Below are 13,422 nucleotides of genomic sequence, written 5' to 3'. Positions count from 1 at the left end.
AGTGGAGAGACCAAGGGACAGAATGGACCTTGGAGACAGCTCCTCTCCTGTCCTAATACGTGGTGACTTCAGGCTAAGGCAGAGACACCTTGGTGGGTCGTATCATAGGGAAGCCTGCTGCACCTGCTCTGTAGACAAAGGACTTCGCTCTCCAAGGCTGGGAGCTCATCGCTTTTCAAAAGCGTGAAGGTCACTTCCACATAAAATAAACAAACACTAAGAAAACAACCCCAAGCAGGGAATGCAGACGATGGAGTCACAGACAAGAGGGTGTCCCCACAGCCAGCTCAACCCCCCTATGGGCCGGATTCAAAGCCCAGTGGTGTTAGTGGGAAAGTTCCATTGCGTCAGTGAGTTCGCATTGGGCCATAAACCTCCATAACCCACTCAAATAAGCAATGTGTGTGTGTGTGTTTGTGAAACATTTCAGAAACAGCCCTTCCTGAATGTTTAAAGTGTCCTCAGTTAAATGTGGCCTCTGAAGCTTCACAGAAAAGTGAGAAAGAAATTACTACACAACCCAACTCAGCTTCAGTTATCATAGTGACCTGATCTAACAGGAGCCAGGACACTGAAAGCTAAGGGGGATTTCCACCCTTAACTTGTCCTGTTGCACCTTGGGCAAGTGGGAAAAACATCCAGCCTTCCTAAAGGTAATAGCAGCCTGCCCAGCTGTCCTTGCACAGGAGAACATGGCGACATCAAGTAGACCACACTGAAATACCCAAACGTAGTAAAGTTTGGACCTATTCAAGGGAAGAAGGGATCAAAGTTCTTGGAATTTCACTTGGAGTCAACGCCATTGGTCATCTTTTCACCATGCAGGTGTTCATCTGTGGTCAGCCAGGCTACATTTGTCAGGTTAGGGATTCTCCCCACCCCTGGAAGCAAGGATTGGAGAAGCTACAGAGAACAAAGGTCAGACCAAAAAGGACAAGCATGCCAGTCCTGGCCTCCCATTCTGCTCTCCCTCTGCAGTGATCAGCTGATTCTGGTGTCCAGTGTTACCACATCGCAGTGGGCAAACAGATTTCAGCATTTGCACACCAGGAGGTTAGTCATCAAATACGGGTGCACCAGTGTGGGGTTTGCACCACAAAAGAAGTGGTCACAACAACTGTGCATGCAGAAAGAGGTGTGAAAAATTGGAAGCTGGCTAAAAAGTTTGACACTAAAAGGCAAGGGGCCGAATGGAACTCTGCTGGGAGTCAAATGAGTGTCACTAGAGATGAATTTCTCTTCACCTAGCTGGCCACTTTAGCTGTGTTTCATCTTTTAACTTCTCCACAAGGCTTATAAACAATCTTGGACTTCTGAGCATTTTGTTCTCCAGGAAATGTCTTTCTTTTTAAAAGTTTTTTGGAAATACTTGTTTTAGAAAAAGATGAAGTACATATTGCTGATCATAATACCAAGGCGACCACTACTGGCAATGAGACCAACAGAGTCTGCTTGTTCCACTAGAGCTCAGATGTAGGGGATAGGTTGGTGCATGAATGAGAAAGTAGGGGACAGGAGAGGTGCATGGTCGATGCAGGGGTCGAATGAGTCTATGGAGGGCCCTCTTAATCATAGAATCATAGAATATCATGGTTGGAAGAGACTTCAGGAGGTCATCTAGTCCACCCCCCTGCTCAAAGCAGGACCAATCCCCAACTAAATCATCCCAGCCAGGTCTTTGTCAAGCCTGACCTTAAAAACCTCTAAGGCCACGTCTACACTAACCACCGAATTGGTGGGTAGTGATCCATCTATCGGGGATCGATTTATCGCATCTAGTGTAGATGCAATAAATTGATCCCCGATCGCTCTGCTGTCGACTCCGGAACTCCACCAGGGTGAGAGGCGGAAGCGGAGTCGACTGGGGAGCAGCGGCCGTCGATCCTGCTCCGCAAGGACGTGAAGTAAGTGATTCTAAGTCGATCTAAGATATGTCGACTTCAGCTACGCTATTCTCGTAGCTGAAGTTGCGTATCTTACATTGATCCCCCCCCCCACCGTAGTGTAGACCAGGCCAAAGGAAGGAGATTCCACCACCTCCCTAGGTAGCCCGTTCCAGTGCTTCACCACCCTCCGAGTGAAAAAGTTTTTCCTAATATCCAACCTAAACCTCCCCCACTGCAACTTGAGATCATTACTCCTTGTTCTCTCATCTGCTACCACTGAGAACAGACTCTTTGGAACCCCCTTTCAGGTAGTTGAAAGCAGCTATCAACCCCCCCCCCTCATTCTTCTCTTCTGCAGACTAAATTATCCCAGTTCCCTTGGCCTCTCCTCATAAGTCATGTGCTCCAGCCCCTAATAATTTTTGTTGCCCTCCGCTGGACTCTTTCCAATTTTTCCACATCTTTCTTGTAGTGTGGGGCCCAAAACTGGACACAGTACTCCAGATGAGGCCTCGTGAATGCCGAAGAGAGGTGAATGATCACATCCCTCGATCTACTGGCAATGCTCCTACTTATACAGCCCAAAATGCTGTTAGCCTTCTTGGCAACAAGGACACACTGTTGACTCATATCCAGCTTCTTGTCCACTGTAATCCCTAGGGCCTTTTCTGCAGAACTGCTGTTGAGCCGCTCGGTTCCTAGTCTGTAGCAGTGCATGGGATTCTTCCATCCTAAGTGCAGGACTCTGCACTTGTCCTTGTTGAATCTCATCAGATTTCTTTTGGCCCAATCCTCTAATACACTGTATATCTGCAAATCCCAGGTTTGCAACCCAGCAGGTCTGAAGATTGGGATCACAGCAGTCCAGCTCCAGTGCCTACCCTTCTGCAAACTGCATCCTTATATTCCCTGTCTTGTGCCATGTACAGTATAACCAAACTCTGGTTAATGGGTACTCAGTTAACCAAAGGTCAGTCATGCCCCCACCACAACAGCAATCAGCATCATCCAGTACAGCCTTGTAGATTGTCCCATGACATGGGTAGGGGTGCGTTAACCCCAGTGTCCCAGCTAACTTCAAATGCTTGTAATTAACTCTTACTTAAATCCCCCTAAAGTTATCACTGGGTATATTAATCTTCTTTATTTCCTGCCCTAGCATGTTGTATAGTGTTGTTATGTGCTGTTAAACAGCTACCATGTTCTACCCCAGAGGTGGTTGCATTTCAGTGGGGAGTGAAATTATCTCATCTTTTAGACTGTAAGCTTTTTGGTGTACAGACTTTCTATATCTGTACAGCACCTAACAAAATAAGACCCTGAATTTTTTAGCTTCTAGGTGCTACTGCAATATAATGTTAACCAATAATAAAATAATAATAATAATAATAATAAATTATTAAGAAATATCCCCCTGTTAACAGTTTCACCCATCCAATCAGAGTGTAGAAGCACTACCATGTGAAACAATCCCACACCCCGACTATGAATAATTGGAGTGAATGATTCATGCAGTAGTTCCTGAACCCACCCAGAGTCTGGACATTGTCCCAACTGGTTGGGGAATCCTTAAAAACAATGAATCCATTTTCAGGAATCAGGAGTGGCTCCTGAATGATTTTGATATGACGAATACTATTCCGCCGTTGGCAGTGTGGTCCAGCACATAGGGGCACTGAACTTGAATTCAGGACACCTGCCTTCAGTTCCTGACTCTGCTACAGCCATTTCTGGATGACCTTGGGGAACTCACTTCAACATTCTGTGCCTCAGTTTCCCAATCTGCAAAATGAAGCTAATGACCTTTACTTTTCTTGGGAAAGTGCTTTGAGATCATTGGCTCCTTGGGGTCCCTCGTCTGTCTGTCTGACTCTGCCTTTTGTCTTTAACTTATATTGTTAGTCTTGCGGAGGTGGGGGACAGGGGCTGTCTTTTTGTTCTGTATTTGTACAGCACCTAGCGTGCTGCCGCCATGTTCCACGACGAGTCCTCTAAGCGCTGCCTCAAAACAAATAATCATAAATAATAGCATGAGTTAGCTCCCCTGACCAGCCCTACTGCCCATGGTCTTCCTCCCCTGCCTATTCTCCTGCCGCACCGTTTCCCAAAGACTCTGGAGGGCTCCAATTGCCTTTGGAGCAGGCAGGAGGCGCTGGGCCTATTTTTAGACCGGTGGGAGCTTGATGGCAGCCTCAGCCGCTTTGACAAATAATCAGAAGCACGAAAGACAAGGGGGGATGAGGAGCTGAGGGTGGGGGGGGCGAACTCAGGGAAAAAAAAATCTTTTGTGTTTAAAGAGCGTTTCAGCCACAGAGTCTGCATCCCCAGCCAAACTTCCTCTCCTAGGTGTGGTGCTGGAGCGCACTGAAGCACAGGAGTCTATAAAGGGAAACCGGGGCAGCGGGGAGGGGGTGGAGGGGAGACAGAAATCCAAGGGCCCAATAAAAAAAAAAAGCCCTATGTAGAGTGGCGGCTGCTGGGCTACCGGCCAGCTCGTCAGACGCCAGCCCTGGTGAGGCGGGTGATGGGAGAGGTCACCCAGCTGGCTTTTACAATGATCTTATCTCTGCCCAGGAATATCCAACATTTCCTCTCCATACGGCCGCTGCGAATCTGAACTGTGAGAAGCTGGAGGGCCCAGGGCAGCCCCCCCCAGTGGCTTTCCCTCTCCCTCCCCGGCTGCCTGTCTCTCTGGCTCTGTCTCCCCCCACTTTCAGCTGGGCTTTATTTATTTTCTCCTTCTGGTGTGTGGGAGGTGCCGCGTGTGTATATCTGGATACACAGGAGTTGGAAGGGGGGCAGAGTCCTCGTCCCCCCCCAGTGAAAGTTAAGAGACTAGAGGAGTGATAGAGCTATCCTTGGGCCAGGAGTACGGGATGTGTGTTTATGTCACACCCCAAGCTTGGTGTCTGCTGGGCTCGGATGATTTACCCTCTCTGGCCTTGGCAAGGGTGAAAGCCAAGGGAGGCAAGACGTTGCCCACGTAGCCACCCCTGACTGACACAGAGCCCAGCGGAGGGCCCAGGGCTCACCACGCTTTGGTCGCTGAGTCTGGACGAAATTGGCTGACTCGGGCCACGTTACCATGACCGTGTCTGGCACCAGCGGCAGTCGAAAGTTTTTGGTTCCCTTACTCATGGCTCTATCTGTTTGCAGACCTCCCCACTCCCTCCTCTCCCTGCTTTCCTGCCTTTGTCATATTTCATTTCCCCTCCTGTCTGCCTCCTTCTTCCTTCACCTGTTCTGTCTGCCTTCCTCCTTTCCCTCCCTCTCTGGCTCTCCTCCTCTCTAATCTAGCCAATCTAACATATGAAAAATGTCTACATTAGGCATTTCCATTGTGCAGATTGTTATCCGTAGAAACCTCACACCACTTGGCACGAGCCCACCTGCACAGGTGTGTGTGCACACAACAAGACAGTGAAAGAGCGGGACAGATTTTCCAAAGAGCTCAGCACGTAACGTGTCCCAATCCCCAGCATGCAGAGTGTGTTTGAAAATCTGGCTCAGTATTTCTGGCTTCCAGTCCAAAACTGAGGGGGTGGGCTGCCCAGAAGTAGTCTGATGCTGGACAATGCTGTCTGAAAGAAGTTGGGCGGGGGTTCTCCCATGCGGCAATAAGTAGCAATAATTTATTATGTCCATGCTCCACCCCATGCTGACCATGAGCAGATGGCTGTCCAGACAGGTGCAGCACACAGCCCAGTCCAGCCGCGCCACTTTGATGGATTAGGAGTACACTCATAATGCAACACACAAAAGGCATGAGCCATAGTTCTGCTGAGCGTCCCAATGGAGCAAGCTGAAATATCTGCCTGTGGGCTGTGCTACGTTGCAATACAAACCACGCTGCAGATCACACGCTGCAGGGTGTAAACATGGCCTGGGAGATCTCGACAGTTTACAGCAATGCTGGGCGTGAGTTTACAAGAGCGGTCATGGTGGGTGCACAAAGCTCCAGAGGGCCCTGGTTTGATCCTGCTGGCCGATGACCAGGGTCTGTCAGTGTTACAAGTAGGGGCTCGTCCAGGATTTCAACTGGGAAGTCTCTGAAGCTTGGGACGTGCTTCCTCAGCTAGGGGAAGTATGTAACCCACACACCTCCTGGGTGTGGTGTTCTGTCCCATCCAGTGGAACCGAGACCACTTAGAGAGAGATTAGTGAGTTTGCTCTGTAGCCTTAGCTAACAGCCCGTTGGCTTTTAGCTCATGCACTAAGCTCCAGAGGTCCCAGGTTGAATCCCGCCCGCTGACGACCGGGGTCTGTCAGGCGTTACACTTGGAATGACCAAAAAAGGATTTCACAACAGACTTGGGATATAAATCACTGTCCCCAAAGCCACAGAAAAAGGTAGGGTTGTTGCAAGATGTGGTCATGAAAGAGGGCCAATACTATAGCATTGTACGGGCCAAAACCATAGTGGAGAGTCTGTTGCATGAACCAGCATTTCGGTGCGTCACAGGGGCCTGTTCACAGAACTCACATATCAGTCCAGCTGTAACCTTGCAAAGTTTGGTCCTGACTCTGCACGAATGGGAGCTTTGTAATCGACTTGAATGAACACAGGATCGGGTCATTTGTTTGTGGGCTTGCTATTCTGTTATGCTACGTTTCGCTGGTCCAGGCTGTGCTGAGACAAATGGTGAGGATTATGGCATTTTGAGGTGAATTTTGAGCTTGTGTTTGGCTGAAATCTCTCTCTGTAGCTAGCAATACTTTAAAATATATGGACATGTTTACTCTGCATCTTGGCCTGGAAACTGACCAGACAGCATCAGGTCCCGAAATGTACAGTTGCAGAAGTGGCTCCTGGACTGATACCATTGAAACAAGGAAATAATAGCACATTTCCCTGCACTGGAATTACTAAAAGGACAGTAACCCAAAGAAGCACTTGTTTCATTGGCAAGCTACCACTTACAGCTGTGCTCCTGCAGAGACATGGAATCTCCATTCTAATGCATTGGCCCTGCTGCCTGCACTGTGGCCCAGTTATCTAATCGTAGGCCTGCACCAGTTTCAGCCAGTGCTGGCCCAGACACCAGTACAGCTGCACTGTTGCAAAGAGTAGATAGGCCAAACCGCTATGCATCACAATTTGCACCAGTGTCATTTAGCTCGGTTTCAACCAGGGGTAAGCTCTGGTTTGCAACAGTGTTGCTATGCTATGTATATATATAGCTTTGCTATAATTAAGACAAGTGTCCAGAGCAGACAAGGCCCTACCTAGCTATTGTTGGAATACCGAAAGAAAAGTGGCATCTTATTATTTCATGCGACAACCAGTTTTTGTCTTTAAAATGTATGGTACCGCAGAGAGAACAAGCTTGGGCTTTTACAGCATTGGAGCTGTTCTGAGTAGCTCCTTGGGCCCCTCTCTCAGCCACTTCTCAAAGGGGGAATGGGAACCTCCCCACATTCCTCCCAGCCTGTCCCCCCTCTAAACTCCAGCACAGCTGGGATCAGCTAGACCCTGCGTGTATAGTCCTAGAACAGAAAGCAGCAGCTGCAAACATTCCGATGGACCCTCCGCGCCACCTCTGACCACGGCAGGCCCACATCTCTGTCAGCATCGCTCTAGATTATTTGACTTTCTTTCAGTCAGAAAAAAATAAACCACCCTGGATGTGAGGAATAAACCGCAGACAGACACGAGCTGATCTGGGATTAGCCACTCCGCAGGCATGAAACGCCACCCAGAGGCACCAAAACAAACGGCCCATGCAAAGAGAGCCTCTGAGGGCACCTGGAAGGGGATGTGGGTGTGTTGGGGGTGCCCGTGGAGGGATGAGTGTGAACGCACAGGTCCCAGGGAAGGTGCTGAAGGCACTAGGATGCATGCACCTAGCCAGAGAGGGGCTGGGGTGAATAGCAAGGAAAGGTGCTTGCTGCAGAGGGGCTGGGGTTGCTTCAGAGATACACAGGCTGTATTTTCCCTCCAGGTTGTATATTTTCCACTAATTGAAAAACACTGCAAGGACAGGCATTGGCCGGGGACAGGTATAACCTACTGCAGTTCCCCTCCCTGCTCCCATGGCCTAGGCTAAGGGCAGCGTTTTTCTTTCAGAAGGCAATGCAGCACAGTGGGAGTTCTCTGCAGCTACCAGCCCAAGGTTGCAAGCCCATGTGTGCTCCTTAAAAAGTGCAGGGCCCAGACAGTTGGCTCCCCATGAAAGCCAGCGCAGGAGGGAAGGGCGGGGGCCTGGAAACTTTCAGGATCTCCTCTGCAGTCACTGCTGATTTGTTGTTGCAAAATAGCAAGGGACTCCAGGACCTAGCAGGAAATCGAGTTTGAAACCTCCGTTGTTTCTGTCTCGAGATTGAAGGGTAAATTGGACAATTAAAAAAAAAAAAAAAAGCCTTTTGTTTTGTTTAGGGTTAAATGCAGATTGGCTTTTTTCAAATCACTTCCAGACACACACAAACCGTGGCATGCAATACCCCACCGCTGCGAGCTCTTGCTCAATACAGGGCCCGGAGTCCGCCGAACGCTCAGTGTCGGATTTCAGGCCGGGGTCTGGGGGAGAGTTTGCAGGCAGAAGGGGGTTTGGACGCCGCTAGAAGCGGGGAGAACCTTCGCATGTGACCCGGAGCGCTGGGCCGGACGGCAGGGAGCACTGGAGGCCGGTATCTCCAACCCGATCTCTTCGCTCCGTCCCGTCCGTCTCCCCCCCCCCCGGCCTGGACACTTCAGTGAAACACACACTTTGTGTAGCGCCCCGCGGCACGGCGGGCCTGTCACTGCGCCGGCCCGCGGAGCGTTTTCTGCCCCGCTGGCGGCAAAGGGACCGCGGCGTTTCCAGCGCGGCGCCCCGCGGGCCGCTCCGCGGGCCCCCGAGGCTCGGCGAGCGGCGCTCCTCCGCAGGACTCTGCCCGCGGAGCCAGACGTGGCTGGGGCGCTGGGGGCGGACCCCAGGCGGCAAAGCAAGGAGCATCGCAACTCCTCGCCCCAATGGCCCTGCAAAGGGAAGCCGCCTCCCTGGCCCCCTTGCTTTGCCGGGGAGGGGGTTTCTGTCGCGCCGCGGATTTAAGCGACCCCCCCCCCCCCACTCGAGCTTGCCCACAAAAAACCAACCGCCAAGTCCAAGCTCCTTGGCCGGAAGGGAACCGGCCAACCAAGGTTTCAAACGGGCCCCCCCAGCCCACCCCCTTCCCGAGGCAGCCCGGGGACGCCTCCTCCCCCTCCCTTCCCCGTTGCTGATTGGCCCAAGCTGGCTATATTTGACCCCTTCCCGCTTCGCGGCGTCCCAAAAGTTTTTTGGGAGGGGAACGCGACTTTCCCTGGCTTCCCCCCCGACGCGGACCGCTGAGCCGCTGCCGACCGCAGGCGCCGCGCCGGGCCAGGTTTCTCCTCTTTGCCCCGCACTGCTCGGTTCCGATCCAAAGGGCCGCCCAGCTGGAATGAATAGATCTGAGCCTAGTTACTGCCGAGAGGAGATATCTCAACCCAGGGGCGGCCGTTCATGGGGACCCACTGCGGCCCCCGCCGCTGAGCCCGGGCTCGCCTACCCGCAGACCCCGGGGGCAGACTCCGCGTCCAGCCGGACCCCCAGCCCTGACCCCGGCTTTGGATTTCGCCCAGGCGCGGCGGGGGGAGATCCAGGAGCGCTCGGGTCAGCTCCCAGCCGCTCGCCGAGCCCGGATCCCGGGTATGGATACAGTCCGACCTCGGGCAGAGCCGAGGGGAAGCCGGGGGAGGATTCCAGGATCCGCCGCCCCATGAACGCCTTCATGGTCTGGGCGAAGGACGAGCGGAAGCGGCTGGCGCAGCAGAACCCCGACCTGCACAACGCGGTGCTGAGCAAGATGTTGGGTAAGCGGCGAGGCGAGCCGCTGCAGCGCCCCGGGGCGGGCTGCCCCCTCTGGGACCCGGGGCAGGCTGCTCCCTCCGGGACAGAGACAGGCTGCCGACTGCCCCCACTGGGACCCGGGATAGGGGCAGGCTGTCCCCACTGGGACCTGGGACCCAGGGTGGGCTGCACCCGCTGGGACCTGGGATAGGGACAGAGGGCACCCACTGGCATAGAAACAGGCGCCCCTCACTGGATCTGGGCCAGGGTCAGGCTGAAGCCCAGACGGGAGCTTGGGTAAGGACATGGCTGCAGGGCTTAGGTCCGGGCTGCAGGTCCCTTGGTGGCTGGGTTAGGAAGCTAGCTGGAACGGCTGCTGTTGCTAGCTCTCCAGTACAGTGGCCCCTCCGCCTCCTCTCTTGCCTTGCAAAGGACATTTGCTTATTCTCTTTCCTATCCGGTCAGGGTTTATTTTCCTTTCTGGGGGGTGGTGTTCAGTGTCCCATTGCAGGGGGGAACCGCATGCCTGTGCCCAGAAAGCGTTGGACTTCTCAGCAGAAGGTGGGCTCCGAGCAGAGCTTTGCAATCATCTCTCTCCGGGGCTGAAGAGTTAAATCCCTATTTTTCTTTTGGGGGAGGGGAGCTTGGTATCACTTTTCAGCCTTCTCCCCAGAAGGGGGTTAAACCAGAGGTTTGTCTGTTGCCGGTTTTTTAACCGCATTCTGGATGTGACCTCCTCTCCCCCCGCCCCGGTCCCCCAAAGCACTGTCCTCTCTTGTATCTGCATGCGTTGCTTCTTTGCAAAGGTCTGTGCGTTCTGGAGGAAGGGTGCAGGGCTGAGCCCTTTTAACGGGGTGTGCTTTCCCCTTCCAGGCCAGTCATGGAAAGCCCTGAGTGCCAGTGACAAGCGCCCCTTCGTGGAGGAAGCAGAGAGGCTGCGAATTCAGCATCTGCAGGACCATCCCAACTACAAGTACCGCCCAAGGAGGAAGAAGCAAGCCAAGAAAATCAAGAGGATGGAACCCAATATCCTTCTCCACAACCTTTCCCAGCCGTGCAGCGACAGCTTCAGCATGAATCATCATAGTGGCAGCCAGCCTGGCCACCACCAGCCTCCCCCACTTAACCACTTCAGAGAACTCCACTCCATGGGGTCGGATATTGAAAACTATGGCTTGCCAACTCCCGAGATGTCTCCTTTGGATGTCTTGGAACAGACCGAGCCAGCGTTTTTCCCTCCTCACATGCAGGATGACTGCAGCATGATGCCCTTTAGAGGCTATCATCCCCATCACCAGATGGAGTTTCCCCAAGAGAAGCCCATGGGGCGGGACATGGCACTGCCCTATGCTCAGACCCCATCACATTTGGCTGATGCTATGAGGACTCCCCATCCATCTAGCATGTTCTACAACCAAATGTGCTCTGGACCGCAGAATGTCCTTTCTGCCCACCTGGGCCAGCTCTCACCCCCTCCTGAAGCCCATCATGTTGACAGTGTAGATCACTTAAATCAAACTGAGCTTTGGACAGATGTTGACCGCAATGAGTTTGACCAGTATTTGAACATGAGCAGGACTCGTCCTGAAACCTCAGGACTCCCTTACCATGTCTCCCTGTCCAAAGTGACTCCAAGAAGCATCTCCTGTGAGGAGAGCAGTTTGATATCTGCATTGTCTGATGCCAGCAGTGCGGTCTACTATAGCTCCTGCATCACAGGCTAGGTCTGCCCCACCTTGTACAATGCGCTCACCCTGGAGAACGTATGACCCTTCAGTGCAGAGTCTCCTTTAAAAAAGAAAAACCGTCTTCCTTTAACCATTGAGCTCCATAATATTTAGAATATCTCATTAAATGCATCGCTTTTTTTAAAAACATGCTGAAATCACTGATATACTGTATAACTATATAACACAAATAGATGCATTTGCCAACGCAGAAGGTTAACATAGACAAGAGGTCAGCCTACAGCACTCCATCTCTTAACTCTGTGCTGACTGGAAAGTATGGCAAAGCTTCTTACACATTGTTTTCAGCCGGGCATAGCTGTAACTTCTAAGATCAGGCTGTTCTACCATGTCTTTAGACAAACTACAGTGATTCGTGTCTAAAACAACTGCCAATGGGACCTGCTCAAATTGACCGTGCAAGTGTTTAACTGAAGGGCAAACTACATAGCATGGGAAACCGTGGGGATCTTTTGAACTGGTTGTTTTAAGACTGGGTGCCTATTAGAGGTGGGTTTTAGCACAGTTTTCACTGTATTCTCAGCAATATATTTTAACTGGGCAACGAGGCTATATTTTTACTAAGCATTTTTATATATAAAATTATATTTAATGTGTTTGGGTTTTTTATCAAACTTTTTTTAAAATAAATCCAAGGATATCCATGAGCTCTACAGCATTTATGTAGCAAGGCTGGATTTTAAAAGAAGAAATATTTGGAGAAAAGGGAATTATGATATCAATATTGTTGAACAATTGACTAGAATTCTGTACACTCCTTACCCCTCTCCTCCCTCTGCCCCCAAAATAGAACTGCATACATTTTCATTGTCTAGGTCTGTCTGGAGAGCAAACTGTCCTCTGGTTTGCATACTGGTTCATTATTAAAACATCTTCATATAGTTATTCCCATCTTGTGTACTTGTCGTGTGAACACATATTTTCCGCAAATGCATGTTGTCGCAACCATTTCCAGATTATTGGATCACTTGATTAATGTCCTGACAGCCTAGCAATTGTATTAATTTCAATAGTATCGCCCGCCAGCACTAGGAAGCCTTGTAAACACTCTCCAAAGATATATGAAAGGCGGCTAGTGCTCAGAGAATGTCAGCAGACACAGTCCTCATGGCTGTCTCACCCTCTCTTAAATTTCTCATTTTGTAAGTGTGAAAGATATGTTCTATGGGGAAAGCATCTGTTCTCAGATAAATGACATTTAATAAAACATGTGATATCCTTCTCTTGACATTTGTGTGCCTCTGTGTGGTTATTATTTTGCTAGCATGGCTGTATGCTATCATATACAGCCTGATCCCTACAAGCTTTTCGCCTACCCTCATTCGAGTCAAAAAGTGCAAGGATGGGGCCCATAAAAGTTGCAAACGGGAACGTCTTCTAGCCCGGCCAGTGCAGGCTTGCTCCCTGTAACACATTTTCTAATGCTTTGTTCAGTCTAGTTATAAAACATTTCCAGCAACAGAGCTTCCACCATGATCCTTTGCACCCATTAGAACTTCCTTGCAGATATTCAGCTTACATGGTCTTTTTCATGGTTTCAACCCATTGTTATACTCATTTGGGTCCCCCAAAGCAAATCTTATCCCTCTTTCCTATTTTATGCCTCTCATTTTAATTAGTTCTATTTATTTCTGGTAAATGCAGCACTTGCACCAGAATATTTACAAAGGAAAATACCAATCTGTTGCATAAATTGCTTGCGGCATCCGTTCATTGAACGCTGGTGATTTAAACCAGATTGATTTAGCCCAAAAAAGACTACTAAAAAATGAATAGACAAAAGGTTTTTGTTGTTGGCAGGGATTTGCCGTTTAGGGGAGAGGGATATTTAACAAATGACATGAATTTTCAAGCTTCTCCTAAATCAGACCCACGTTAGTGTTAACAGGACTAAGTCCTGCCCCATTTTTTATGTGAAGTGCCAATAAATGAACGGAGTGTTTGTTCCCATTAAATTACAGAAAGGAACTCCATTGTGTTTCCATATACAGTATGTAA

The 13,422-nt window shown here is 50.5% G+C and overlaps 1 protein-coding gene across 1 annotated transcript; it reads left to right on the top strand.

Annotated features, from left to right (window-relative positions):
* Positions 1 to 9,101: 9,101 nt before the first annotated feature.
* SOX18 (SRY-box transcription factor 18) lies at positions 9,102 to 12,646 on the top strand. The gene is made up of 2 exons (XM_073308985.1): positions 9,102 to 9,699; positions 10,550 to 12,646. The coding sequence occupies exons 1-2, from the start codon at positions 9,288 to 9,290 to the stop codon at positions 11,398 to 11,400; spliced, it is 1,263 nt and encodes a 420-aa protein (XP_073165086.1). The 5' UTR covers positions 9,102 to 9,287; the 3' UTR covers positions 11,401 to 12,646.
* Positions 12,647 to 13,422: the final 776 nt, after the last annotated feature.

The sequence above is a fragment of the Lepidochelys kempii genome, chromosome 13 (assembly GCF_965140265.1).
Source record: "Lepidochelys kempii isolate rLepKem1 chromosome 13, rLepKem1.hap2, whole genome shotgun sequence".
In the NCBI taxonomy this organism is placed as follows: domain Eukaryota; kingdom Metazoa; phylum Chordata; order Testudines; family Cheloniidae; genus Lepidochelys; species Lepidochelys kempii.
Note: the sequence above shows the minus strand (reverse complement) of the source record. Positions and strands in the feature narration are given on the sequence as shown.